General features: G+C 36.0%; 1 protein-coding gene across 3 annotated transcripts in view; it reads right to left on the bottom strand.

Moving 5' to 3' along the window:
* Window positions 1-27215, bottom strand: part of fras1.L (Fraser extracellular matrix complex subunit 1 L homeolog) — a 269516-nt gene that overhangs the window by 28986 nt on the left and 213315 nt on the right. For all 3 annotated transcript variants that reach the window (XM_041591087.1, XM_041591088.1, XM_041591086.1), the window contains 21 exons: window positions 26764-26901; window positions 26573-26605; window positions 25686-25817; window positions 23293-23418; window positions 22669-22916; window positions 21776-21927; window positions 20152-20314; window positions 18971-19103; window positions 18608-18798; window positions 17257-17410; window positions 16141-16404; window positions 15385-15573; window positions 14998-15117; window positions 14281-14460; window positions 11870-11994; window positions 10357-10497; window positions 8550-8777; window positions 7971-8084; window positions 7438-7588; window positions 6738-6897; window positions 1791-1959 (listed from right to left, as the gene is read on the bottom strand). In XM_041591087.1, the coding sequence (XP_041447021.1) occupies window positions 1791-1959; window positions 6738-6897; window positions 7438-7588; window positions 7971-8084; window positions 8550-8777; window positions 10357-10497; window positions 11870-11994; window positions 14281-14460; window positions 14998-15117; window positions 15385-15573; window positions 16141-16404; window positions 17257-17410; window positions 18608-18798; window positions 18971-19103; window positions 20152-20314; window positions 21776-21927; window positions 22669-22916; window positions 23293-23418; window positions 25686-25817; window positions 26573-26605; window positions 26764-26901 (3311 nt within the window). The remainder of the gene's footprint in view (window positions 1-1790; window positions 1960-6737; window positions 6898-7437; window positions 7589-7970; window positions 8085-8549; window positions 8778-10356; window positions 10498-11869; window positions 11995-14280; window positions 14461-14997; window positions 15118-15384; window positions 15574-16140; window positions 16405-17256; window positions 17411-18607; window positions 18799-18970; window positions 19104-20151; window positions 20315-21775; window positions 21928-22668; window positions 22917-23292; window positions 23419-25685; window positions 25818-26572; window positions 26606-26763; window positions 26902-27215) is intronic.

Below are 27215 nucleotides of genomic sequence, written 5' to 3'. Positions count from 1 at the left end.
AATGCAGGGGGGATTACATGTATGAACAATACAGGGGATTACAGTCTGAATTTGAGGTTTAAACAATGCAGGGGCCAGTTAATCTCTGTAGTGAAACCTTTTAAATTTTACATATGGGAAGCAGACACAGCAGGCAGACACAGCAGGCAGTCTTTCATGTGCCGGCCACATAAAGGGGCCAGTTGGACAGCCCTGATGTATAAAATTTACATAGGAAAGTACACAAAGGGAGGACAAGCATAATAAATCAGTATAAATATACCTATAAGTGCCGCACAGTAGGAAGGAGGTTCCTGCCCTTTAGAAGTTACAACTGAAGTTGCAGTTTACAGTAAAGTGATTTGAACTTTTTATATTGTTACCACTACAATATGAAGCATAAAATATATTCAGAGAATAGAGAGAATTCTAAAACACAGACTTGATTATTTCCTTGAGAAAAAAACACTGCATTTGAAAATGGTATTATTGTTTCTATTCCTGTTCTGATATCTACTGTTGCTAATCCTATACTGCACAAGATTCATGCTGGCCTTATTATTTAGGTGCCTTCCCACAACATACAAATATTCACAGGCATCATGACAGACTAATATTGAATTGCGCCATATTTATGTAAAAATTACTAATATAAGCAAACTGATGTTTTGAGAACCCCCTATTACATTTTAGTGACACATTTGCATCCATTTTTATTAACAAATAACGTTTTACTATGTTCATATAATAATTTTGGTAATTCACACATGGTGGTTGCAATCTGCCAGATGGTCCACTCTGACTGCTTTGGGTTTTCCTGATACTGGATGACACTCTTCTCTTGGTTAGTGTGATGAATCCACTGCATTCCTGCAATCAGGTCCGGACTGAGAATTGAAATAGGCCCTGGCATTTCAGGTACACAGAGGCCCAATTAGCCCACATAGAGGCCCAAACAGCCCTCACCAGCCCACTAAATACTGACTTTCTATGGGACCTTATATCAGCCCCTCTGGCATTTGCCAGAACCCACAGATTGCCAGTCCGGGCCTGCCTGCAATTCACACTTACTGCACTGGTGATGCTGGCCCTCTGTTGACTTGGCTAGGTCCCTTAGTAACAGCAAGATTTATACGGATCCACACACACTCAATTTTCTGCTGTTGGGGAGCTTACCATTTTTATTACATCGCCAGTATCAGTAATACTGTTGGTGATATAATAAAAGGGGTAAGCTCCCCAAATGTAGAAAATTATTCTGTGTGTGGATCTGTGAAAATCATACTCTTCTCTGGGTCCCATGTATTCTTATGTAAGCACATGCACGGACCTGTGCTGACTGATTAACCCAAATCTATAGGGTTACAGCTCTCATTTTTGTTTAGTTAGCATGGATCACAGTTACAATATGTGAAACACAAAATGACCTCCCCTAAACGAGCCAAACAATTTGGGCAGCATGTAGAATTGGGCATAAAGGCAGATTACCCAGTGATTTAACTTTTACTAGACCAGGCTAAATGAGTAAAGGCATGGGCAACATTTGCGCACTTAGCACAAGAAAATAATAAGCAATATGGAAAATAATGCAACCTGTTATGGCATATTCTTTCTTATATACATCTGGGTGATTTTTCTTTTACCAGCACAAAAGACCAGATGCAAACAGGGTAAACTGCATTTAAAATTATATAATATTTAAAATATTAAGGAAGAGGGTGTGCTAGTGGTGTTTTTTTAAAAAATGTTTCTTTTTCCCATAACTTTATCTGCTTTATTCTGCTTAGATGGGTTTGTCATATGGTATTTACCTGTCCTGCATACTCCACATAATCCTGCTGCCCAGGTTTCAGGCCCACACTGGAGCTTGATGTGGCTGTTGCCTGTTCTGTGCGACATAGCACTATAGCATACTGGTTCAGATTTCCACTTCTCTTCACAGTGACGCTGATGGAGCCTGCTTTCTCACTCACATTGTAGCTAAAAAAAGAAAATTAGGCGGTTTACAAAAAACGTACACGTTTTTCCCCCAACAAAGGGACCTACCTACATGTATCAAAACTGTCAGGACAAATTAAACATTTAACTGCTGATAATGAGTGTGACTCATTGCGTAGTGACAATATTTAACTGTTTGGATACTAAAAATGAAACCAATGGCATCTGTGTGCTAAATAACATATGGATTGAAATGGAATTGCTAGTAGTGTACAAGTACCAACCACACAGATTTGGGGCATTATGCTATTAAAACACATTTGTGTGCTGCACCTGCCAGCAATAGGGTATCACTGGAAGTATAGGAGTCTGCAACACACTGCAGCTGCAATAGGATGCTCACTGCAGGTCAGTAACATAAAAAAAAACCTCTGGTCCAACATGGTTGCTAGAGGCGTTTAGACCTATTTCCAACTTTAGCAGACAGATATCAAATCACAGTGAACGATACTAGAGAATTTGAAGTGCCTTACCCATTAAATGAATATATTAATATTTCTGGTATAAGCTTTTTATTATAGCTCTGCTTGAATTTAGCTTGATACATTTAGTATATATCTTTGGATTTATTTGACAGCATTAGAGTATTTGATTCATAGAATCTCTAGAAAAGAGCCATCATTACCAGGCCCATTGACTTAATATTTTAATGCTTGGTTAATCTGTCTGTACATGTTCCATTCTGTAATGCTGTCTGATCTATATTGCAAAAATTTAAATCCAGTTAAAACTAAAGCTGGCTATGTATTCCCATATTATGTTGAGTGATTTTGACCATGATGCCTGTCTGTTTTGGTGTGTATAGCACCTTGGGCAGACCACCAAGCAGTCCTATCAGACGTTCAGGAACATTTTTTCTGCTGATCTCCTCCTCCTGCATGAATGGGGCATTCCCACCATTTCCACTCATTTGGGCAACTGACCTAAACAAAAACAATAATATTTTCCATGCAACACCAAGTAACGATAGATTCAGTAGGTAAAACTATAACCACGGCTTCCGTCCAGTGAAGCAATATAATCAATCAATAAAGGTGGTGGTTAATAATAGGTCAAATACGCAGAATTTTACTGCAAAACTCAAGTGCTTTAATGTGTCACGACATGGTTCGAGCTGAGCTCTTTCAAGAGCTCAGCTCGAAACATGTCGAGACACATTAAAGCACTTGAGTTTTGCAGTAAAGTTCTGCATATTGGACCTATTATTAACCACCACCTTTATTGATTAATAATATTTTCCAATCCTTGTGAATAGATATATAATCTAATATTTGCCCTGTGTACTTATTGGTCAGACAACCCTATGGTTGGCATGTGATGGCCACTTTAATTATTGGTCTGATGACAATAGGGGTAAAACCAAAAAAACCCTGGGGCAGACAAAGATCAAAGAGTTTGCAGATAAAGTAGGTATATGTAGTATATCTGCAGTTATAGCAGCTATTACCCAGAATGCTTAGGACCTTGGGTTTTCCAGATAGGGATAAACAGTATATAAACCCAATAAGATTGTTTTTCCTTCAATATGGATTTAGGAAGCTTAGTTACCATCAAGTACAGGTATGGGATCTGTTGTCCAGAAACCCATAATGCAGGGAGCTTCGAATTACGGGAAGGCCATTTCCCTTAAGGTGGCCATACACGGATAGATCCGCTCGTTTGGCGATGTCGCCAAACGAGCGGATCTCCCTCCGATATGCCCACCTTGAGGTGGGCAATATCGGGCTGATCCGATCGTGGGCCCTAGGGCCCAACGATCGGATCCTAGCGTTCACCAAACGGGCGGTCGGATCGCGGGACCGCATCAACGAACAGATGCGGCCGCGATCCGACGGGATTTTTAATCCCATCCGATCGAGATCTGGCCGACTTTCGGCCAGATCTCGATCGGGGAAGCCCGTCGGGGGCCCTCATACACGGGCCAATAAGCTGCCGACACGGTCTGTCGGCAGCTTTTATCGGCCCGTGTATGGCCACCTTTAGACTCATTTTTAATAATATGATTTAGACGTTTAAAAATGATTTCCCATTTTTCTAAATATTACTGTAGCTAGTACTTTATCCAAACTAAGATATAATTCATTCTTATTTGAGGCAAAGCAATCATATTGGACTTTTTTAATGTTTAAATAATTTTTTTAGTAGACTAAAAGTATGGTGATCCAAATTATGAAGAGATTCTTTAATCAGAAAACTCCAGGTCAAGAGCATTCTGGATAACAGGTATAATACTTATACACGCTACTGTTTTATGATTACATTTTATAAATATATTATTTGTTTAAAATGGAGCCTATGGGAGATGGTTTTCCCGTAATTCTGAGCTTTCTGGGTGATGGATTTACTGATCCTAGGTTCTTTAAAGGGAACTTATTGTGCAAATAAAAATTTGTATATGTTACGGTTGTCATAGAACTAAAATTTATTTTATTTATTTTTCTAAACACTACAAATAGACATGAACACTGTAGAAAAAATGTTTATAATTTACTTTAATTAAAAATTCTAAATCTATAAAAAGTGTAGCTCACTTCATTCTTATCTGCAGAATCCTGTCACAATAGAGCTAATGCGAATGAACTGCTTATGCATCTTCTCTGCCATCAGCTAAACTATGCTTATCTACTGGTACATTGATTCTGAATGGCCCAGCATTCTGTTAAACACATAACCTTTTGCAGGGCTTGGAGAAATCTAATTCTAGCAATGCGTGACAGCAACAAACCACATTAAACAACTATTTATAGGTGCAGAATATATCAAGTTAAATAGCACAGATTCTTTACTTAACACATTCCCTAGCCGTAACACAATGTAATTTGATTTCTATGACACTTTACTTGTAAGTGAATTACCAGGAAAAGCATTGAAAAAGGTAAAAAAAAAAAAAAGTGCTACTTTTACATCTTCAACTGGATATATACTTTACATTTCACTCTAGGCTTCCTCAGTGCTTTCTCATAATTCATTCAGTCCCAACTTTTTACTTTTTCGTCTCTTATATAAAATCCCTGAAGCACTAACTCACTAACATTCCTTGGAGGGAAACAAAATGTGCAGACAAGATTTACTTGCCCTTTAAACCTCTTTTTATTAAGCTGCTTAAATAAAATATGCTATTACACTCTTGAGCCGAGAAACATAGCTGATATTTCATGTTAGAAATTGTACTTTCCAATAAAAACTCTAGTGGCAACTTGACAGTTCTAGTAAAAGCAAAGCAAGGAACTGTATGTGCCAGTGGCTGCAAGAGGTCATGAAATTAACTATTTCAACTTTTTGTAGTGCATAAGCCCAACTATTCCTTTTCTAAATTATTTATTTGCTTGAAACATATTGTTTTTCATACTTTGCGGATACCACTTCTTCATAATAAAAAAAAAAAAAAAATAATAAAAAAAAAATAAAATAAAAAAAATAAAATATATATATATATATATATATATATATATATATTGGGGTTTCACTGTATTAATGAACAAAACCCTAGATTATCATTGAACAAAATTGTAGACAGGGCTATTACATGTCTCACTTCTAATCTGCCCATCTCAGAAACACAATAGAATACCTCAGTACAATAAAGCAGCATGTACCGAACACAGTGAAACTGTTACAGTTTTTATATTTTACAGGGGTTTTCTTAATATGAAATAGTCACATGAATGAGAAACTCACTGTAGCACGGCTAACATAATGCATCCTGTCTACATCATTTCCTATAGCACACTTTCAATTACCCATCCTTACATTTAGTATACAGGAATGGGATCCGTTATCCTGATACCCGTTATCCAGAAAGCTCCAAATTATAAAAAAGGCCATCTCCCATAGACTCCATTTTATTCAAATAATTATTTTCCAAATTTTTAAAAATGATTTCCTTTCTCTCTGTAGTAATAAAACAGTACCTTGCACTTTATTCAAACAAAGATATAATTATTCCCCATTGGAAGCAAAACCAGACTATTGGGTTTATTTAATGTTTACATGATTTTCTAGTAGACTTAAGGTATGGAGATCCAAATTACAGAACACCCTAGGTCCTGAGCATTCTGGATAAAAGGTCCCATACCTGTACTACCATTTTACCAGCTGCCTAACCAGCTTTCTTTGCATGTTCATCACTAAGTTTGTATTTGAAATCACTCACATAGTAGTCTCTAAGATTTTTACTCTTCAAGAGCTTAAATAAATGTTCTGTCAGCCCCCCTCCCAAGTTCATAGCATGTTACCACCTTAGGATGGGTTTACCTGAAACACACAGCCCTAGAGATAATGTCTCTGTGTCTGAAGAAAATTTTCCAGGAAATTTGCTTTGCGGGAAAATTTGCACGATTTTTTCATCTGATTTCCACGATCTTTTCTGAATTTTCACCCGAAAACTTTGGGTATTGCAAGAAACCCAGCACACCTGAAAAAATGATTGGGACTTCTCCCATTGACTTATATGCAACCCTCGACAGGTCTGAGATGCCGGATATTCAGATTCAGAATTTTCCATCCTCGGGGTTTAATAAATTCCGAAAAATTCTTGATTTTTTTTAAAAGTCCAATTTTATAAAAAAAAAATCACAAATTTTTCGTGATTTTTTGCATTCACAGTTTAGTAAATAACCCCCTTAGGGTTTATTTTTGGAGAGGGTTGTGGAAATTTTCTATGTTCCATTACCTAAATATACTCATTTCTGGGCAGCAGACAGAAAAGCTTGTCAAACATCACTGTGAAACATAACAAAACCTTCAAATTATGTCCTTACCTCATGTGTGTGAAGCTAATGAGAGACCACTGGATATGAAACATGTTGTCACTGACCACATTAGGTTTACTGTCTTTCACAAGGAACTTGAAATTATCCATTGTCTCTTTATGCTTATCTTCATGCAGAGTATATTGTATCAAACCCAGATTTATTTCCTCTGATGGAATAAAATAGAAATGTAGGTAAATGTATCTCTGTCACACCAATAAACGATAAAAAGATAGGATAAAGAATATGCTATGATTTTTTATTTTTGTTTTTTATTTTTATTGAGCTTGCTATTGCTAGGTAATCATCTCATGTTTATAAAACAACAAAAAATATTCTTCTCCAAGATTAATTCTAACTTCTGTTTTATGGGAGAGGGCAGGGAGTCTTGAGATTTTGGCATGGATAATTTTTTTTGCTATACTGTATACTGTACTATATGCCCATGGAAGCATAATGCTTATTTTATGTCTTGAATACCTCAAAACACCACTGGTTTGGAAATCACGTCAGTTTTTGGCCACACCCTCCGATCTGCCACTGTCCACTGTGCTTACCTAAACAGAGGCAGTTTGGGGTATGGTCTTGGATTTTGCCAGAGTTAGAGATAGTTATTGCTAAATGTATTTTACATAGCTGCTAACTGCTAGTATCAGCCATTGTACAGACCAAAGCAAATTATCAAATGGAAAATGATTCCCATTCCTACCTTGTGTAAAGGAAGTGAGCCAAACACCAGGTTTCAGTTTGTTTTCCAAATGGCCGTGTGAAGGCCCGCTTGATATTTCATAGATCAAATTCCTGTCTTCTGTGTCTGGGTCCATAGTCATTAGTTCCTTCTTTGTGATAAAGTTGGTTGCCTGTGAATAATGTACCCATTAAGTTAACTTAATGCCACTGAATATACTAAATTATATACACCATAAAAAACATATGTGACTGCACAGTGCATGATGATTCTCCCACAGATAATTCAGTCAATAATTTTATTTTTTAGCTAGCGACTAAAAGGGTTGTTATTTTATGAAGTTACAATTTGTATAATTTTCTTGAAGGAAGTGTTGAGTGGCATGTTAATTATTTCTGTATTGTACAGTTAATAATACCAGGCATAATAATGCTAATTTTTTCCCCCCAAGACATTCAGATAAAAACATACAATTAGATAAATTCTAATCTTTATGGGTGCCCTTGTGGTTGCTTTAATGTCCCCATCTTGATATGAAAGGAAATTTAAATTACCTTGCCATCCATGTACTCCAGCCACTGGAGACCCAGATTGGTGACAATTCTTGGAGTTCCATCATCCACTGGAAGAATATCCACCTTAAACCTCTGAGGGGCTGCAGTTACAATCTGAGGCAATGGTTGACATTTTGCTTAGTTTCTGAATTAAGTGTAATATAACAAACACCCATTATTTCACAGGTATAGCTCATATTGCTTCCTGGCAACCACAGCAAAATAGTTCCTCTTTAAGGTGGATGCCATTGGCTTGAAGCAGGCTTAAACAATTCCCCCTAAAGAACAAGCACTCTATATACTTCTCAGGTTAACAAGTCACGTAACCCACTCAACTTTCAGTAAACAAGTATTGAGTGAGTAAGGCACATAGTGAATAGTTTTGGAAAGAGTCTAGGGAAAATATAAAAAATAATGTTTTTATTTAGCAGCTAAACTATTCTTTCTATTTTGCCCTTAATAGCTTGCTGTTCTGCATAATACTGCTTGTTAATTTTCTGTTCTTTCATATTCACACAAAGTAATGTTAAAGAAATATAGCAATGTTCTATCAGGATAGCAATTCATGCAGATACTTACCTCTTTCTCTCCTTCCTCTACAATGAAGAATGGGTTAGTACCATCCGAAACAGTGAAAGAAAACCGGTCTTTAAGCGTGTTACTTCCATCATGATTGTAACTGATCCTATTCTGGTAAATGTCATCCATAGTGAAGGTAGTGGCTTGTCGATAGCTCTGCCCATTGATACTCCTCTCAATCACGCCGTACCGGGGAGGCTGAACGATGGTAAACATGATAGATTCTGCCTGTATATGAGAAATTACATTTATTTTGGCAGGGTGTTAAAACAAAATTAGATTAAGGGATCATGTTTTTTTTTGTAATGTCTCTTTATCTTATATTCTGAGAGTGATAACTTAGTTAATCATGCAATAGCATTTGTCACATGTACATGATCTATGTTTAAATCCAGTGCAATAATACATATAATCATTTAAATAGAAGGAAATCTTAGAATAGGGAATAACTCTCAATATAACAATAATAAACCTACTCCAGGTGCATATATCTATTTCTTTAGAATCATCAGTTTAGAGAGCTATAGTTGCCACACTGCTACTTGTTCATCCACTGAATCATCTACCAAAGCTAAAAGGTATAGCAAGTTCTGTACGGTATTAACTTTTTCCAAAAAATTTAATATTAATACTACCTTGCAGCTAATTTTTGGCTAGACTGATTTATGCCACAGCCAGTATTTGGGCCAGAAGCTCATGTTGGGACTTGTTTAGATTCCTTATTGGGAGAGCTAGGACATTTTTTCCCAATAAGTTAATGCTACAGAATAAGTCTACTAGAATAAGTCTAACAGCATGTTTGAGGAAATGAGGGGTCAAAATAATAGTTTTCTTTCAGGGCAATATACCATTGTGTTAATACTTTAAAAGTATTCAGGTAGATGTTGAAAATAGCTACCCACATTGTATTCTAAATAGAGCTGTAGTACCAATATATTTTTTTCCAGTGAATCTTATATTTTAATGGTGATCTTGGGGTAACAATAATTAATACAGAAAAGAAACGTTTAAAGGATAATTTTCTAATCTATTGAAATCGTCCCAAGCAGTAACAGACATTATCAAGTCATATTAAAATTGCATAAACACACACTCAGCTTACTCTCAGATACACACACACACTCAGCTTGCTCTCAGCAAGGTTTAGGTTGATGTCCTCCCCCTTCAACGCTTTTATCAAAAAAGCTGAATGATATATATATATATATATACTTTTTTAACATAATGATGTAGTCATACTATAATTTGCACCTGTAATGCCTTTGTGTTTGCTTCAATAGATCCTGTGACTTGAACATAAATAAGCTTGATTGCAGTCACATCTCATTTTTCTGAATTGTGCACAGAGCTTGTACAGCTATGACCTAATTGGAATATTATACGTTTCTGAACTTTTTACTCATTTCTTGTTGGAGGGTTACCTACATAGTAGCTTAAGTGTTTGTAAACACAGTAGGTAGGTTTCTTATATCTTCTTAGTGTCCCTCTAAATAAGACAGTCTGAAACTGTGAGGCTGGCCCAATTAGGGGGACCCAAATACTGAAAAGGGCTGTGTTCCAACCTGAAAGTCAGGTATGTAAAAACGTATTAGCTGTCTTCGATTTTCCTTAACTTATAAGAACCATTCTGCATTTCAGATTCAGTATTTACAGTGACCATGACTAATTTCAATATGTAGTTGTATTTTGTAAGTATAAGTATTAAGTACAGTATAAAGAGGTTTACACAGAACAATCAACAGACAGGAAACTAAAAGTTCAGCTGTGGCGTAGCCTATACTTATTATTCCTTCCCCACTAACCATACCTCAGTATCAGCATCCACTGCTTTTAGCTCAAACTCTGTGATGGTTTTCCGCACCCCTTCCTGCACTCTCATGCCCAAATTCTGCACCACGGGCAAAGAGTCATCCACTTTATTAATGGTGATATAAAATGTCTGAGACACCTTTAAAGGAAATGAAAAGATAAATATTATTTAACCAAATGTCTTTGAAAGTAACATCTTATTGCTGGTTATACCTGGATATACCTTTGCATGGCTTATTAACAATTTGTGAACTGGCAGAGAGTATGGAGAAAGGGTGTCTTAGGGAAAGGGAGTTTCATTTTCGACTTCTTTATTTTTATAGCATCTATATACACATATATCTTATAGGAGAATTAAAGCTTTACTAAAGAACTAGGGTAGAAATGCTGAAAATTCGTACCAGCCCAAGGCAACCACATCCCTTTATCAGTAAAGATCTGTGCCTCCAAATATGCCTCTATAACTCCCCATCTTCTTTTCTGCTGATTCACTGCACATGCTCTGTGCTGCTGTCAGTTATCTGAGCTTAGGGTTTGACTCACAAGACACTATATATAAATGTCACAATATAAAGCTGATTACTAAATAATTATTGATACATGGAAGCTCAGAAACCAGCACAGTTAGCATCAGAATTTAATAATCAGCATACCTGTCAAACCTTTCTGCTTGATGATTTGCGACGACTCCTAAGCTCAGCTTCTCAACAGCTGCTAAAAGCACACTGAGCATGTTGAGTGTCACTGACACTCCTAACAAAATCTATGATGGGAAACACCTATGACAACTACTTTAGAGACGCTGAACCTTTAGGTTGGTTCAATAGGTTCAATATATAAAATATGGCATTTCTAGCCATATTCATTTCAAAGGTTTAGTTCTCCTTTAAATTCTGTCTACAGATATTTACAATTACGAACCAAAAAGTCAGTAGTTGTAAGCCTAACCTCATATTTCACTGTGCTTGTTTTCAATTTGTTTTTAAACTGAAATATGTCACAACGGGTGATAAAAATATATGTTTTTCAAAAAACTGACCCAAATATCCTTAAAAATAATCACAGTTCCAGTTGCATAAGCTTAAACGAATGGCCAGACAATTATTAAGTCTTAAGCAAAAAGAAACTACTTGTTAAGTCATTAACATTTTCATGGAAGCAAGAGAAAGAAAACTATACACTCGATCCTTACCATTACAGAGCTACAGCATATGACAGGATTTTTAATAGAAAGTATAGGACTCGGGGTAATCATTCCCTAACCCATAGTAATTTTGGATTGTGAGGATACAGTATGCAAGGTTAGATATCTTCAAGGAGAAAACTAAATATGAAACCAATGTGCTTGCTGATGGATTAGATGGATGCTGATATCTTACAGAATATAGATGAGTTAAAAATATTGGTGTCTGGGGAAATATGTTTTATGCATGTTTTATCTGCTGGATGATGGAACCAAAACAAATAAGAAGAGCACTGTATGACAGAAAAAAACTCAAACTTTCTTCCACCTCATTGAATCCATCAGAAACTGTAAAGGTGAATTCATCAGAATGCTTTTCTTCTGCACTGGTGTGAATGTACTGGATGCTGCGGGACTCCAGGTCTGCCTGGCTGAAGCTGCTAATTTTTCTACCTAGAAAGAGACAGATAAGAAGGTTCAGCAAGGGAGCTGTGCAACCCCAGATTTCAGCCTATAAGTAAATACGAAGCAATATGTAATACCAAAGATCTGAGATAAAAGAAGAAAGAAGGAAATTGATTAATATACTCATTTGGCCAGCAGTAACTATACATGTATAGTAGTTGGACACTGAAATAATTAACCCGATTTCCATCCAGTCTTTAGATAAATAAAGTTTTACAAAATGCCTTGCTGAAGCAAAGACTGCACTAAATAGATACCACTCTAGCAGTTCCAATTAGGATGTAATATGCCGGGTGAAGCGGAAATCTTAACCTTTATTTAAGAGAGAAGTGCTATAAACTATACAGAGAGCGGAGTTAATAATAATGCAGACTATTTGTACGAGAACAAACAAGGTCACAATAATTCAGAGAGGTTCCTGGAATCAATCTCAACAAAAACAACAAGGCAGCATGCACTCTAAATTGTACTATGTGCGATGTTTTAATAGTAATATCGAAAAACACCACTAGGTGTATTTAACAGCCTTTGCCAATTTCTAGTGCTATCAACTGCTAGTACAGTTTTCCTTAGTTGAGCCTTAGTAAAACATTTAATTTTAAGTACCAATTGACCAAAGAGAAGAATATAGAAAAGTAAAGTGCAATAAGGTAATTATAATATACTGTACTACCTACAATGGTACAACTGTTGTGTTTGCTTTAAGAAATACTACTATACTCATATATATATATACAAGCTGCAGTGTAGCCATGGGGGGCAGCCATTTAAGGCTCAGGTTACATAGCAGATAGCACATACCCACTGTAGAATACCGTTGTATTATATTACAGTGCTTATCTGTTATCTGCTAAGTATCCTGTGTCTTTTCTCCTTTTCAGCTTAAATGGCTGCCCCCATGGTTACACAGTAGCATTATATTTTAAATACTTTACAGCAGTGTTTGGTGTTACTGTTCCTTTAAATGTACAGACGCAAGAACTGAAACCACTGTAAAAATAAAACGCTTATTAAAGAAGGTTATCAGAATACAAATGGTCTTGATGCAGTCAAGGTTCTACCAAGGGCATATGAGAACTATACAAAATATAAAGTAAAGTTATCATAACCCATGCAGTGATCTGCCAAGGGATTTTTCAAATTAAAAACATTTTTTAAAAAATGTGTTATCTTTAATTCATTCCATATACTTGATTATTCCAGTACTAACAATGAAAGCATTTTTTACTTTATGGTTGTAGAAAAGTAAAAAGACAGAATTAAGCACCTGACTATAAGGAACCCAATGCATAGAATTGGTGTACACTTCCACTTTTAAACCAGCTCAACATAAAATATAACCTGCTCCTCCAAACTGTTTACTTTTGGAAGGCAGATACAGAATGCCATATTCCATGTTAGCCACCTAGTCAGGTCCTACAATATACAGTCATTTACTTCATTTGGGAGATAGCTTAATCCCAGGACACCAAGAATGCAAACACAAGTTCAAATGGCACAGTACTTGATTTCTATTTATTTGGTATATATGTGCAAATGTTCTTAAGACTTATGCACTAAGGATATCCCACATGCATAATACTGATATGCTGCCCTTAAAATGGTTAGCTTAAACAAGGGTAGGATTGGTTCATATATACTGTATATAGTAGGGATGCACCGAATCCAGGATTCGGTTCAGGATTCGGCCACGATTCGGCCTTTTTCAGCAGGATTCGGATTCAGCTGAATCCTTCTGCCAGGCCGAACCGAATCCAAATCCTAATTTGCATATGCAAATTAAGGGCGGGGAGGGAAATTGCGTGACTTTTTGTCACAAAACAAGGAAGTAAAAAGTTTTTCCCCTTCCCACCTCTAATTTGCATATGCAAGTTAGGATTCGGATTCAGTTCGGTATTCGGCCGAATCTTTCGCAAAGGATTCGGGGGTTCGGCCGAATCCAAAATAGTGGATTCGGTGCATCCCTAGTATATAGTACTGCAACATAGAGAGGTATTAAAATATAAGGTAACAGATAAGAAGAAAATAATCCACATCAAAATTCTCTCTCTTCAGTGATAGTACACGTCTCTTTAAAAAATTTAATTGAAATACGAAAAAAGGCACCACAAGAGTGGTCTGAAAACCAGGCAGAAATGTAAATGTTTTATTTCCATTTACTAAAGTGTTTGCTTGTCATTTTGAATAAAAATTGTGTGTACATATGTAAATTCATTATGGGTTTTTTTTCAAATTTTTGGAAGACCCAGCAACAGGGTAGAAAAGTGTTTATACCTGGAGTTCCCACGTGCTCAAGGTGACCAAGGCTGGGCTGCTTATTAATGTGAAATAGGAGATCTCGGGGCTCACTGTCCTGATCGGTGGCTGACAATTGTAGAGTGGTGATTTTTTTCAAAGAGTTTTCATCCAAAGTAAGACCTTTATTTGCAGTAATGGATGGTGGTAATTTATCTTCTGAAAATGTGCCAAAAATAACATATGGGTTAGCTATTTCAGTCAATGTTGTTCACTACATACATAGAATATTACAAGTGCTGCCCCTTTCCTAGTATGCATACAGAAAAAAGGGAATAAAGTGTGTACAGCATATATTTAGTGATGCACTAAATCCAGAATTTAACTGAATCTGAAAAGTACAAACATTTTTATATATTTTATGTGTGTGTGTGTGTTGTTAAATAGAATATCATGTACTAATTTATACTGTATGTGGTTGCCTACATTTGGTATGTATATAGGCTGACCTGATTTGATTACATAGTTTCCAATTATGCCACATTTCTAGAGGCATTTCCTAATTTTGTCTCTCAGTTGCTGATATTTTCTCCCTGGTTTTAAAATGGAACAACTGCAAAGAAAGTTTCAATGGCACTATACCTAGAAATCAGTTATCAGTAACTACAGTCTTATTTGTGTTTGATTTTAATGAAGTACTAAATAAATTTATGTTTTAAATAAATAAAAGTAAGCAAAATCAAGATGAATATTCACCAATTATGCTAATATAGAATGACTGGTCAATCAGTTTATTGTCTTCTGCATCAACCACATCAAACTTGAAAGCAAAGCTTCCACCTGGGTCTCCTTTCTCATGCTTGTATTGAATAAACCCTGCAATAAAACAGCCATTTAATAATGTTATTTTTTCAAATGCATACTGTAGAGAAACATTATTTTACTAATAGCCTGTAAAGCAGATATAGCATATATTGTTCATATTGAATAGACATTAAAGACTTTGTAGCAATATGATTATTAGAAATTAGTACAACAATCAACTGTGAATTAACTTGCCTTATATTGCCAAGTTCCTTTACTTTCTCAGAACTTCCAACATTAATTAAAGCAGTAAGACATAACATGTTTGGTTTAACCTACCTTTATTAATATCTGTTTGGGTAAAGCTACTAACTGGTCCCCTTGCAGATATTTGCACCAGGTTGATGCTCTTTGACATCTGTAGCCTCCCAACTGCTGGATCCTTCTTTATGATGAATCTGAGGTTAGCAGCATCTGAATCTATATCTGTTCCCTTTAAATATTGATCAGTAATTGTAGCTATTGATCCTGTTGAAAAGAAAAGTCTGTTAACTCAATATAAATATGTATAATGTACATATTGGAAATCAAAACTGTAAAGGAGACATATTGTGTGAAAAACAAGAATGTGCCAATAAATTATACTGGCAAATTTCTGCAAAAACTCTACTAGTCCACCTGTTCCACTACCTGATGCTTCCTTTCCCAGGCTGTGCAGGGAAGCTGGTTGCACTCAGCACACTGCACTGTAGGATAGGAACCAATCCAGAGCTAGGCTGACCTGATAGGGAAATGAAGCCTGTCTTTGCTTGTGTGAATGCTGGGCTATGATTGGCTATCCCCCTCCTATTGTGCTTTTGACAGGACATGCCCACCCCTTATCTGAAACACAGTCAAAAACCAGGGATGATCTATAGGGAGCTCCATTAAAGAGGCAAGTTTTAACTTAATAATCATTTTTAGCCAAGAGTGAAACCAGCACCATATATTATGCCTTAATGCCTACAAGATCGGAGGGATTTTTATTTATTTTATATGTCTCCTTTACATTCTCCCTTTATATTATTTATGCATTGTATTAATAAACAAAGGTACCTGCAGAGATTTGTAACCCTCGGTTTATAGACATTCTTGGAGGCTCTTTCCTTTGTGGCTCTATGGAAATCTGAACCCTGCCATTCTCAGTGAAGACCCCATCTGATAGGGAGAACCTGAAATCATCTGATGCGATAGCCATATTCTCTGGGATATAAGCAATCAGCTCATCCATAACATCTTGATAGGTAAAAGATGCTCCTTGGGACAGAACCCTTCCATTATCCAAGGGCTCTGAATAAAACTGCCTCCTGCGTAAGTGACCTAGAAAAATAATTCAGTTTACTTTAATTGTAAACTTTTGTAATAAAGCTTAACAATATTTACAATCTTCATTTCACTATATGTTACTGTTAACAAAATATGACACATATACTTCACAGCAAGCAAAAAATTTAACTCATTTTTGTTCTACCTGTAGTGCAAACTCCATTAATCCATTCTTTTACATATACGATATGTATATAACAAGGTTTCCTTCCTTGAATAAGAATAGAAGTGTCCAACTCCAAGGCACTGGCTTATTAAAACTGGGCTCAAGCAATTGCTTTCTATAACCATGCATAAGTTTCTAAACTCATGCATGGTTTCTGCATCTGCTGATGGTCATTTTATTTCCCCAGAGCTTTTTATTTTTTTGTCTGGGAAAAAAAAAGGTATTCAGATGCAGAAACCACACGTGAGCACAGAGGTTCAAGCCTTAATAAATTAGCCCCCAAGTAAGAAAATACATACATTCACTGCATTATAATCTGACAAGACGTTTCAAATAGGGTTTACATTGGGGACAGCGTTTGGAGAAATCGTCAAATTTGCATTATTCAGGAGGGAAATTGAGTAAAAGTCAACACCCAGCATTTTTTTAAGAAAAGATGATGGACTTATGGTCTGTTTTGCTGGTGTGCAGAAGCCCAGTGCTTGGGAAAGCCTTAAGTCAGAGACAAAGATGATACCAGCAAAAGGGAGCAGTCACAATCGCAATGTAAATTGTGCATAAATCAAAGCAAAATTTGTGCCCGGTAGTGTGAAGGATGCATATAAATAACCTCTAAACTGAACTTTAACCATAAACCACTATTTCAATATGTTTGAAAATTTCCCCCAAAAAAATCATACCATTTGTTGGTGTTTTAGTTACAGTGAAAACAAGCTCATTATCTTGAGTATCCATGTCCTGAACACTTAAGCAACTATCCTGTATTACTGCTCCTGATTTGTCATGAATTTTGAGAGGCAGTACAACAATCTTAGGTGGTTCGTCATTCTTGTTCTGCAAAAAAAAAAAGAAATATGTAAGGTATAAAGGTACAACATAGACTACAGAAATCCAGTTATTATTAAGTTGTTACAATATAGCTACAACATTGCAACCATTAAATTTCTGTTTTTAATAACTATATAATACACAAAAGCTATGCATATCTTGTAAATTATATCCTTATAAACTGTGAGTTCTGATGTCATCAGTTATAAACGGTGAGTTCTGTTGTCATTTCTGTCACATTACTCACTGAAATTTGTGTATTATACTAAATAAAGTACCCTCGGTTGCAAAATATGAGGATATTAGAAGTTACCTCGGAGTTCCATGACCTGAATAAAAACACTCGTCCTTCGGCGTCGTGTTTTTATATGGTCCTGAAACTTCTCGGTAACTTAATATATAATATCCTTATATTTTACAATAGGGGGTACTTTATTCACTATATATACCTGATGAATTAAACACAACTGTATGATTATATAATCCTAATAATTTAATCATAGGCAGTAGCGTAACTAGAGGGGGGCGGGCCCTGGTACGTGACGCGCAGCCGGGCCCCGCCCCCCTCCGTACGGCAGCATTTTCAGTGGCGCACAGGCTGCCGGGGGGGGGCCCGAGGGGATTCGGGCCCTGGCCCGCTCGCACCCCCTGCTCCCCCGGTAGTTCCGCCACTGATCATAGGCAAAGAAAAATGATTATTTAGGATTTATTTAGCTGCTCAAAAAAATAAACCAACTGCTATATATTCATAAACAGGTATGGGATCTCTTATCCAGAAACCTGTTATCCAGAAAGCTCTGAATTACAGGAAGGCCATCTCCAGGAAGTCCATTTTATGGAAATATAGGTATGGAACCTATTATTCAGAATGTTTAGGATCTGAGGTTTTTTTTGGATAACGGATCTTTCCATAATTTGTATCTTCATACCTTAAGTCTACTAGAAAATTGGGTAACATTAAAATAAAACCAATAGGCTGGTTCTACTTCCAATAAGGATTAATTATATCTTAGTTTGCATCAAATACAAGGTACTGTTTTATTATTACAGAGAAAAAGGAAATCATTTTTAAAAATTTGGATTATTTGAATAAAATTGAGGGAGGAGGCCTTTTCATAATTCGGCCCATTATAGACTAAAAGATCTCTGAATTGCAACTTTCCAATTTTCTTTCGAGTATAAAGACTGTTATGCCAAACTAACCTGTATGGCAATGCTTAGGTTGTATGTCTCAGACTGGCTGGTACCATCTGTCATAAAGAAGCTAAAGTAGTCACTGCTTGGCTCACTGCTTTCATGAATACTTTGGACATAGTAAATTCTGTTTTCCAAAAAATCTTGAATGGAAAATGTAGAATCTGAGCCTATTTGACCTCCAAGTGATGTTCTTCCACCTTAGAAAAAGTGATATAGTTTAGCTTTAAAATTCTGCAAAAAGTAGAAGTACAAGAAAGTATTTACAGTGGGAGCTCAGCCCCCCAAATGATGTAGAACTATAAAATTATAGGTTTTAAGAGAAATACTGTGGTGTTTATCACTCAAATATAGAAAACCAAAATGTGTTACCATTCTTAATGTTTTCCAAGTATCCAAACTTTGGAGAACTAATTATTTTAATTCTCAATTGACCCCCAAATGTTAATAAATCGCTAGAAAATAAGTAGTGTGACGGTATCAAAACTTTCCCTCCTTCTTCAACCTGTAAAAAAGAGAATTATATTTCAGTTGTCTTGACTAACGTTTGTATTGCAGTCATAAGAAAGCAATCAGTCTTTATTATTGTTATATAATAGGAAATTGTGCAATGTGTGTATACAGTACATATATATATATATGTATATACACACACACTACAACTAATTGTTAAATGCTACACAAAAAAGAATAAGGGTGTAGCTATTTGTGTATATCAAAATCTTTGTTTTGAAGTGAGTAAATACAACAATAATTCTGCTAGAGGACATTAAGGCAACATATGCAAAGCCAACCCAGTAGTTATTCTTTTTACTTGTCTGTGTGATAATGTTTGTTCTGGTCATATATATGATTACCCCTAAGGTAAGAAACAGAATGCTGGTGCCCCCCCTTACTTAAAAGGGGCTGTTCACCTTTCAATTAACTTTTACTATGATATAGAATGTGATATTCTGAGAAAATTTGCAGTTGGGTTTAATTTTTTATTAAATGAGGTTTTTGAACTATTTAGCTTTTCAGCAGTTATCAGGTTCAGACAGCAATTTGAAAGAAAAACAGGAATATGAGTAGGAGAGGCCTGAATAGATAGATAAATAATAAAGAGTAACAATAGCATTAAAATGGTAGCCTCACAGAGCAATAGCTTTTTGGCTGTCAGGGTCTATACCCACATTTATAGGAGTTAATAGAAGACCGTCAATAATGTAAATATTGTAAACAACAATAAAATGAAGACCAAGTGAAAAGCAAATAAGAACTGGCCATTCTATAAAATACTAAAAGTTGGTGAATTGCTCCTTTAATAGAGTTGATCAGAATGTGTTCTGTCTTTGTACAAGCAAGCAATATGACACTTTCTATTAATCTGCATAATGAAAATTATAATAAACAAAACCGTTATGTTTCACTCTCATTTAAAAGAAAATATGAGAAATATAAACGTAATAGTTTGTCACTTCACTGACTTATTAATGTCGGCAGTTATAATGGATAGGGCTGTGTTTTGTTGCATGCACTGTTTGAGCAGTATGTTATGGTCCATTAGGACTTACAGCTATTCCAGTGGCAGATGTAGTGACAGGAAGCTGCCGCTCAGCAGATGTAATTGTTATGGTAAACATCTGATTGTCCAGACGAAAGTTGAGAGCATTGTATACAGTAAAGTGAAAAATGTCTGTGATTGTTTGGCTGTCAGATTCAATAATAGTAGTATACCTGGAAGAGGCGCAAATGAGTGTTAATATTACATAACATACATCTATATTAATGCTTCATTCAATTATTTTATATATATATATATATATATATATATATATATATATATATATATATATATATATATATATATATATATATATATATATATATATATATATATATATATAAAATCAGGCTAAAATATTAACAATGATATATAAAATTAGCTACAAAGGCCAGTGCAATTTAGAAGATGTAACAAAGGAATGAAACAAAAGAGAGCAATCAGTAAATAACATGTAAGTTGGTTGATACACTGTTAGCCAGGGACTTAAACTGACGGATCTCCATGTGTTGCTGATTTCTAACTTATAGGCCATATGCTGTAAGTTATAGGCCAATGCGGTAAGTAGTTGGTTTAGCACTGGAGGAAGAAGCTTTTATGTAGACTCATGATATATCTTTAAAAGATTCTTCTACAAATGCAGATATGCTGAGGCTACACAAAACATTCAAAGGTAGCCACTGCAGGCAAGATCAAATATTACAGCTTATACAGCTTATGAAAGCAATCAATTGCTTTCAGTTTTGTGTTAAAATGAGTGTAAATGAGTAAACACAAAAGTATTTAACAACCAAATACTAGAACTTTGTGCTCTACTTAACAACAAGTGCCCTTGTAAAAGCAGGAGCCACATGGTTAAGATATTTATTGAGATATTGCTTAGGTGAGTGGAACTGGAATAAATTTTTGGATGGCTCATTGCAAGCAGCCCAACAGTTTACATGTGGAAAAGCAAAGTAATGTTTCTGCACCAGAAAAACACAATTTACACATTATTTCAAATGGCATATACTGTATGCAGTATTGTTTTTTTTTGTAAAGTCATCTTTTTCATTTCTGATATGCAAATGATTGTCATTCTTTCTTTTGGCAGTCATGTAGTCCTGCCCTAAAACATTCCGCAGAATAAATATAGTGGTATAGCTTGCACTATTGTGGCTAATCTATTGGCAATTAACTACCTTGGTAGCTTTCCTTCTCCTTTAAGGGCTCTACAGAATTGTCTTTTCAATCATCATGATCATGCATAAAAGTAGGGCAAGTTTTAGGACCATGTGCAAGCATTGCCCTCATACTTGTGTGGTCAGGTTTTGACACCAGCGCACACAATAAATTGTGACATGCAGAAACATAATTTTTGCACACATTTAATTCACTACTTTAGTTTCAGTTTCTACTTGTTGTTCAAATAAAAACCTGTGTGCACAAGGTTTGCAAGAACTTAAAAAACACACCGATTATGGCCTATTACTTTTAAATTACAACACCTTAGAGAAGCCCAAGCTGCACCTTGCATGACATCAGCCTAATGGGAGTTTGTGCTTTGACTACAAATCTAGCCATGCCTAGTGCAGCATAAAAGCCAATGTATCCCTGGGAAACAAACAATAATTTCCAAGAGACAGGAGACTTACTTAATTCTTCCATTGTTTATATCTTCCATACTAAAAGAAGAGAATTCCGAAAGTTCTTCAGCTGATTGACCTGACTTTGTTTTGGTGAGAATACCATACATTGGCAGAGAGACCAACTGGATCCTGATGCTTGAATCAGGAGAATTATTATCCTGTTTAAATCATAAAGAATGTTAATATTTTGCTTGCAGTGGATTCTGAGACAACTTGCTTTATCAATGTACACTCTTAAAACAACATTCTTGTTTTTCTGTGCTACATACGTATTTAGAGCAGACAATACGTATTATTGTCTTTACTCATTAAAGAAAAAATTTAGGACACAAGCATTTCTTTTTCCTATAAATAAATATTTTGTAATAAAATATGTAAAATTCTATATAGCTTCATATCTACATACACACTGATAAAAATTGAAAACCAATACCTAGATATCTGTTGCCTCTGCAACTGTTGCTCAGTTCATATTGCCATTGTTACGTAGCATGTACAATGAAGCCCTGTTATACTTTTATACTGATCATTTTACTGAGGATACCCTTTGAGAACAGCAGGAATCCCAGTAATAATAAATACAAAATACATAAACACATAAATGCAAAATAATGTCTCTGAATCTCTAAAGATATCCAGGTAATGGAAGGGCTGGCAGAGACGCATAGAATAAAAGAAAGAAGCACAAACACTGCTATTAAAGGTTACTTTAATTTGAATTTGTGTATGCCTATTAAATATCTAAAAAAAGTAAATGTACAACAGGTGCATAACTTCACAGATAAAGTTCCCAAATAAATCTAAATAAGGCACTTTATATTATGCAAGATTTAATCTGAGTTTTGAATCCAGTAGCTTTGATTTCCTAGGAAAAAAGAGATGAAGTGAGGGTCACATACCATGTATGCAAGATTTGCTCTTCTTATCGTAACAGACTTCCCAGTAGCCACAGTGATAGCCAATAGAGAGCCAGGAACAAGACGAGGCCCATTGTCATTTGCTGGTGACACTATTACCCTCACAATTGTTGTGCTAGATGTTATTCCGTCTATAGCTGCAATCTCCATGCTGTCTTCTGTAGAGGTTGAACCATCATGAACATAATGTAGCACATTCCTGTTCACATCTTCATATGTGAATGTATCCCCTTTTAAAAAGATAAAGTATTTTAATGAAAGCAAAAAAAGGTATGTTATGTTTTCTGAGGAGAGAACTTAAACATACTAGTGGGGGTCATTTATCAACAATGGACAAATTTGCCCATGGACAGTAACCCATGGCAACCAATCAAATTGTTGCATTCATTGTTCTACTTGCAGCTGGCTTTAAAAAGCTAATCAGTGATTGGTTGCTATGGGTAATTGCCCGTGGGCAAATTTGCCAAGTGTTGATGAATGAGGCCCACTGTAAGTGAAAAGTGAGTTTTTACAGTGCAGGAATCAGAGGTTGAAATGAGTTGACCAATTCATTACTTGCAATAATTATTCTTGCTGGATCAGTGAAAAAGCTTTAGGTAAACTTACCTGTATTCAAAGGATCCTGCATGCCAGCTTCAGACTTCATAAGTAGGCCGTGTTGGGGTGGCTCTACCAGCTGGTAAAACAAATCTTCTGGTGCAGTGTCTGTATCAGTTACTGCTAGCTGAACCCCTGCATCAGAAAAAAACAATCCACTACTAAAGCATACACCAGCTAAATGTACTGTATATTTCAGGCTTGCATGCACTACTGCTGCTGCATCATAAGGTCATTTAGGCATAACAGCAATGATAGCAGACTCATCAAATACTGAAGGGCTTCATCAAGACTTCAAAATGAACAGAGATAAAGTCTATTTTAAAAAAAAGTTAGACTTTCCATTAACCATTTTACTTCATAATGCCTGAAAAATAAAATCTGCTGAATTCAAGATACTGCAAACCTATGACTGATTTCCTTGACTTATTTACTGAGTGACAGGCTCAGACACTAGAGGTTATTTATGATAACAAGTACAGTGGCAGTTGCACAAATTTCCTGTAATTAAGCTTGAATTAAATGCTGCAATGTGATTAAAAAAAAAATGTTGTGACTTGTGCTTACAATTGCACTTTGCACACAGTACATAAATGACCGAAACTGTGTGTTTTACTGAATTCGTTTCCCAACTGGAATACTCTTTTTGAACATTTTGGCTTCTTTTTCACTTCTATTTATTTACATTATTTTTTGGAAATAACATTTAAATGTTACATTTGGGACTAGTATTAACATAAAAGAACAGGAAAAGCAATTACATGCATCTTTTAGGCTTCTTGCCCTTTAGGGATTCCTGCCCCACCCCCCTCCTCCCAAAATGTACACAAGTCAAACTGTGGCTTGAAATAAAGGGCAGCCCGGGTGAGAACCTTTTATTTATATTTTTATATATTAGGATTTAGATTATTGGGAAAAGGGTCATAGTGTAATACCAATAAACATACCAATGTTATACATATATTTCACTGTATATGTAGCCTCAGATCTCACAGCATCCATGATGAATTTGGGGTCTTAAGACATAGACAAGGCCTAATTGTTCTCAGCCGGCCCTAAAACTGCTGCTCTGATTTGTTGTTTTACTATGAATGGGAAATTCACACACCGCTTATGGCTATAATCTGTTAAATAAATCACACAGTATTTAGGAAAAGCACTGCATTAAAATATATGATTGGTGTAATGCATTTGACTGTAAATAACTTTTTTGAGTTGGCAGATTTGGGTAAAACAGCATGTGGTTTGTATCATGCAAAGCCATGTTTACTGTAAAATGCTTCAATGTTGCCAGGGAGAAGACACTAAAACCTTACAGCAGGATTTTATAGACAAGAACTGTAAATTATAAGCAATATTCTGTGTATTATGGGGCCCTGTGTATAGTCAAAATAGCTACTGTTAAATCACCTGTCTCCTTCTGGTCCCTGATAGATCTTTATATCTAATTTGTGGGCCTAAGTTAAGGGTCAGTACAATATTACTTGGTGTCAGAATGATCCTGTAAATGACAAGTCCCATCAGTAAGAGAAATTCTGTATTGACAACCCCTGCCTGCACACATTTATGCAAAACACAGTTTGCAGCAGTACTTTTCAGTTTGATTTAAAGATCCAGGTCAGTGTCTATTGTAATAATTAATACTTCCCCATTAATAACTGGCTCAGTTGACTTTTACTAGCTGGCACAGGAGATGCCTGTATGTGGTTTCAAAAGAACATCTCCCCACTTTATGAATCTACAGGCTAATCATTTACATGGTCACATACAAAGTAATGCTAATAAAGGGGACACCATCTTTCGAACTATAAACTGCACAGCTCAAATATAGACAGTTGATTTTAGAAAAATAGTACTAATGTGAAATTTAGAAAATTAATTGCCAAACTGGACCCGTGCTGTTACTCAGCAAATAGTTGTAACTGTCAACAAGTTAGAAAATGAAAGCAAATATTTGTTTGGTTGATGTGGGTAATTATGTAATACAGGTATGGGATCTGTTATAGGAAACTCGTTATGCAGAAAGATCCAAATTACAGAAGGGCCATCTCCCAAAGACACCAATATTTATCCATTTTTTAAAAATGATTTCCCTTTTCTCTGTAATAATAAAACAGTGCAATGGACTTGATCCGCACTAAGATATAATTAATCCTTAATGGAGGCAAAACAAGCCTATTGGATTTATCTAATATTTACATGATTAAGGTATGAAGATCCAAATTATGGAAAGAGCCATTATCTGGAAAACCCCGGGTCCAGAGCATTCTGGATAATAGGTCCCATACCTGTATGCTATTCTCCTGTTGCCTTATCTTTCTCTCTAGTGTTGTGGCTGAACACCCCTAGCCTGCTAAAGAATCACAACTTTACTAAGAAAAAAGCTAATAGTGGCTTCTTACCAATGGGAGCTCTGCCACCCTGAGTGACCTCCAGCGATGGGGATTTCAGCTGAAAGACAGGAGGCTGGTGCCCAGAGGAGAGCAAATGGATGGTAAATGGCATTTCAGCTGTAGTGAATTCCCCGTCTGAGACTGCAAAGGAGAACATTCAGCATAAAGACAAGCCAACTATGTATTAGGCACATAAAGGACACACACAGCAGGACTTGCGCTTGCTTTTCTAAGCAAAGTCATACAATTCATATGGTTTAAATTCAATTATTAAACAAACAGAGAAATTATAACCCTACAGAGAAAATAACTTCATACTCCAGTTAGCAAGGTGAAACATTCCTCTCAGGTTTTTACATCACATTGAGTTTGAATTGCTACTTTGGAGAACATTTATTTGTAAATTATTTGAATTACAGTGCTGGGCCAGGCCAGCCGGGTGCTGTAGGCAACCTGGCCTACCACTTCAGCCCCAGTCGCAGTAGTGCACAACCCAGTACACACGTGCGTAACCGCGCACAACAGGGGATGTATACTGCGCAGCCGAGAGCAGTCATGCGCAAAGCACTTTGACTTCAGAGGACAATTTTCACTGAGGTAACAATTGCCAGACTAGGGGTAGGCTGCATGTGAGGTACTTGCATAGCGCCCCCAAGCTTTGCGCCCTAGGCACGTGCCTCTCCTGCCTACCCATAGTTCCAGACCTGATGAATTCATTTACATGATTTATTTTTGTAAATTATTTGAATTCTTTTTTACAATGAGAATAGTTACAGAGCAGAGGTGATTTGTGGATATTGGGACACAAGACCACACCCACTTCTGCAATTCATGGAATGATATGAGTATGACGAGCAAATAAAATGCTGAGATTATGGGTAAACCATCTGGATTACCTGTGTAGAAGAATCTCACAGATTCCGGTAGTCCTACAAGACAAATGAATAGTGTATTACTTTTTAACAAGAATAAACTGTGAAATTAGGTATAAATAAGTTTGTAATGTAGAAAGAAATGAATCTAGTTGAATGGGGTGCTATACAGCATGGAAACACAGATATAGATAAATAAAAAGTAATATTGTTACCTGCAAAGGAAAACTCAGCAATTTCACTCAGGTGTGCTGCAGCTCTGGGTGGCCGATATACAATCTTGCCTTGGTTAATGTCTGCCTGTGTGAAGTAAGGCACCGAGGAGAGGGGCCTGTCTTTGTGTTCCAAGGTCCCTATAACCAGCAAAGAAAGACAAATATAAATAATATATCATTACTTGAATTTATTAAGTGAGTGGAAAAAGCAAGATGTGGATTAAGAATCCCTTTTCTAGACCAAACCCTTTCATCGAGGAGCCACTGTCCTATCCCACTGTCCCATGATTGTTTATGGGATTATCTCTTCTCTACCCTGTAAGTGAATATTTTTAATAGCTGCACCAACTTTACTCTTAAAGAGATACTGACACCAGAAAATAATCTTATTTATATCTATCAAAACATGATATTTAGAATTTTGCCATAAAAGTATTTGCCTGATGGTTTTA

The sequence above is a fragment of the Xenopus laevis genome, chromosome 1L (genome assembly GCF_017654675.1).
Source record: "Xenopus laevis strain J_2021 chromosome 1L, Xenopus_laevis_v10.1, whole genome shotgun sequence".
Classification (NCBI taxonomy): Eukaryota; Metazoa; Chordata; class Amphibia; order Anura; family Pipidae; genus Xenopus; species Xenopus laevis.
Note: the sequence above shows the minus strand (reverse complement) of the source record. Positions and strands in the feature narration are given on the sequence as shown.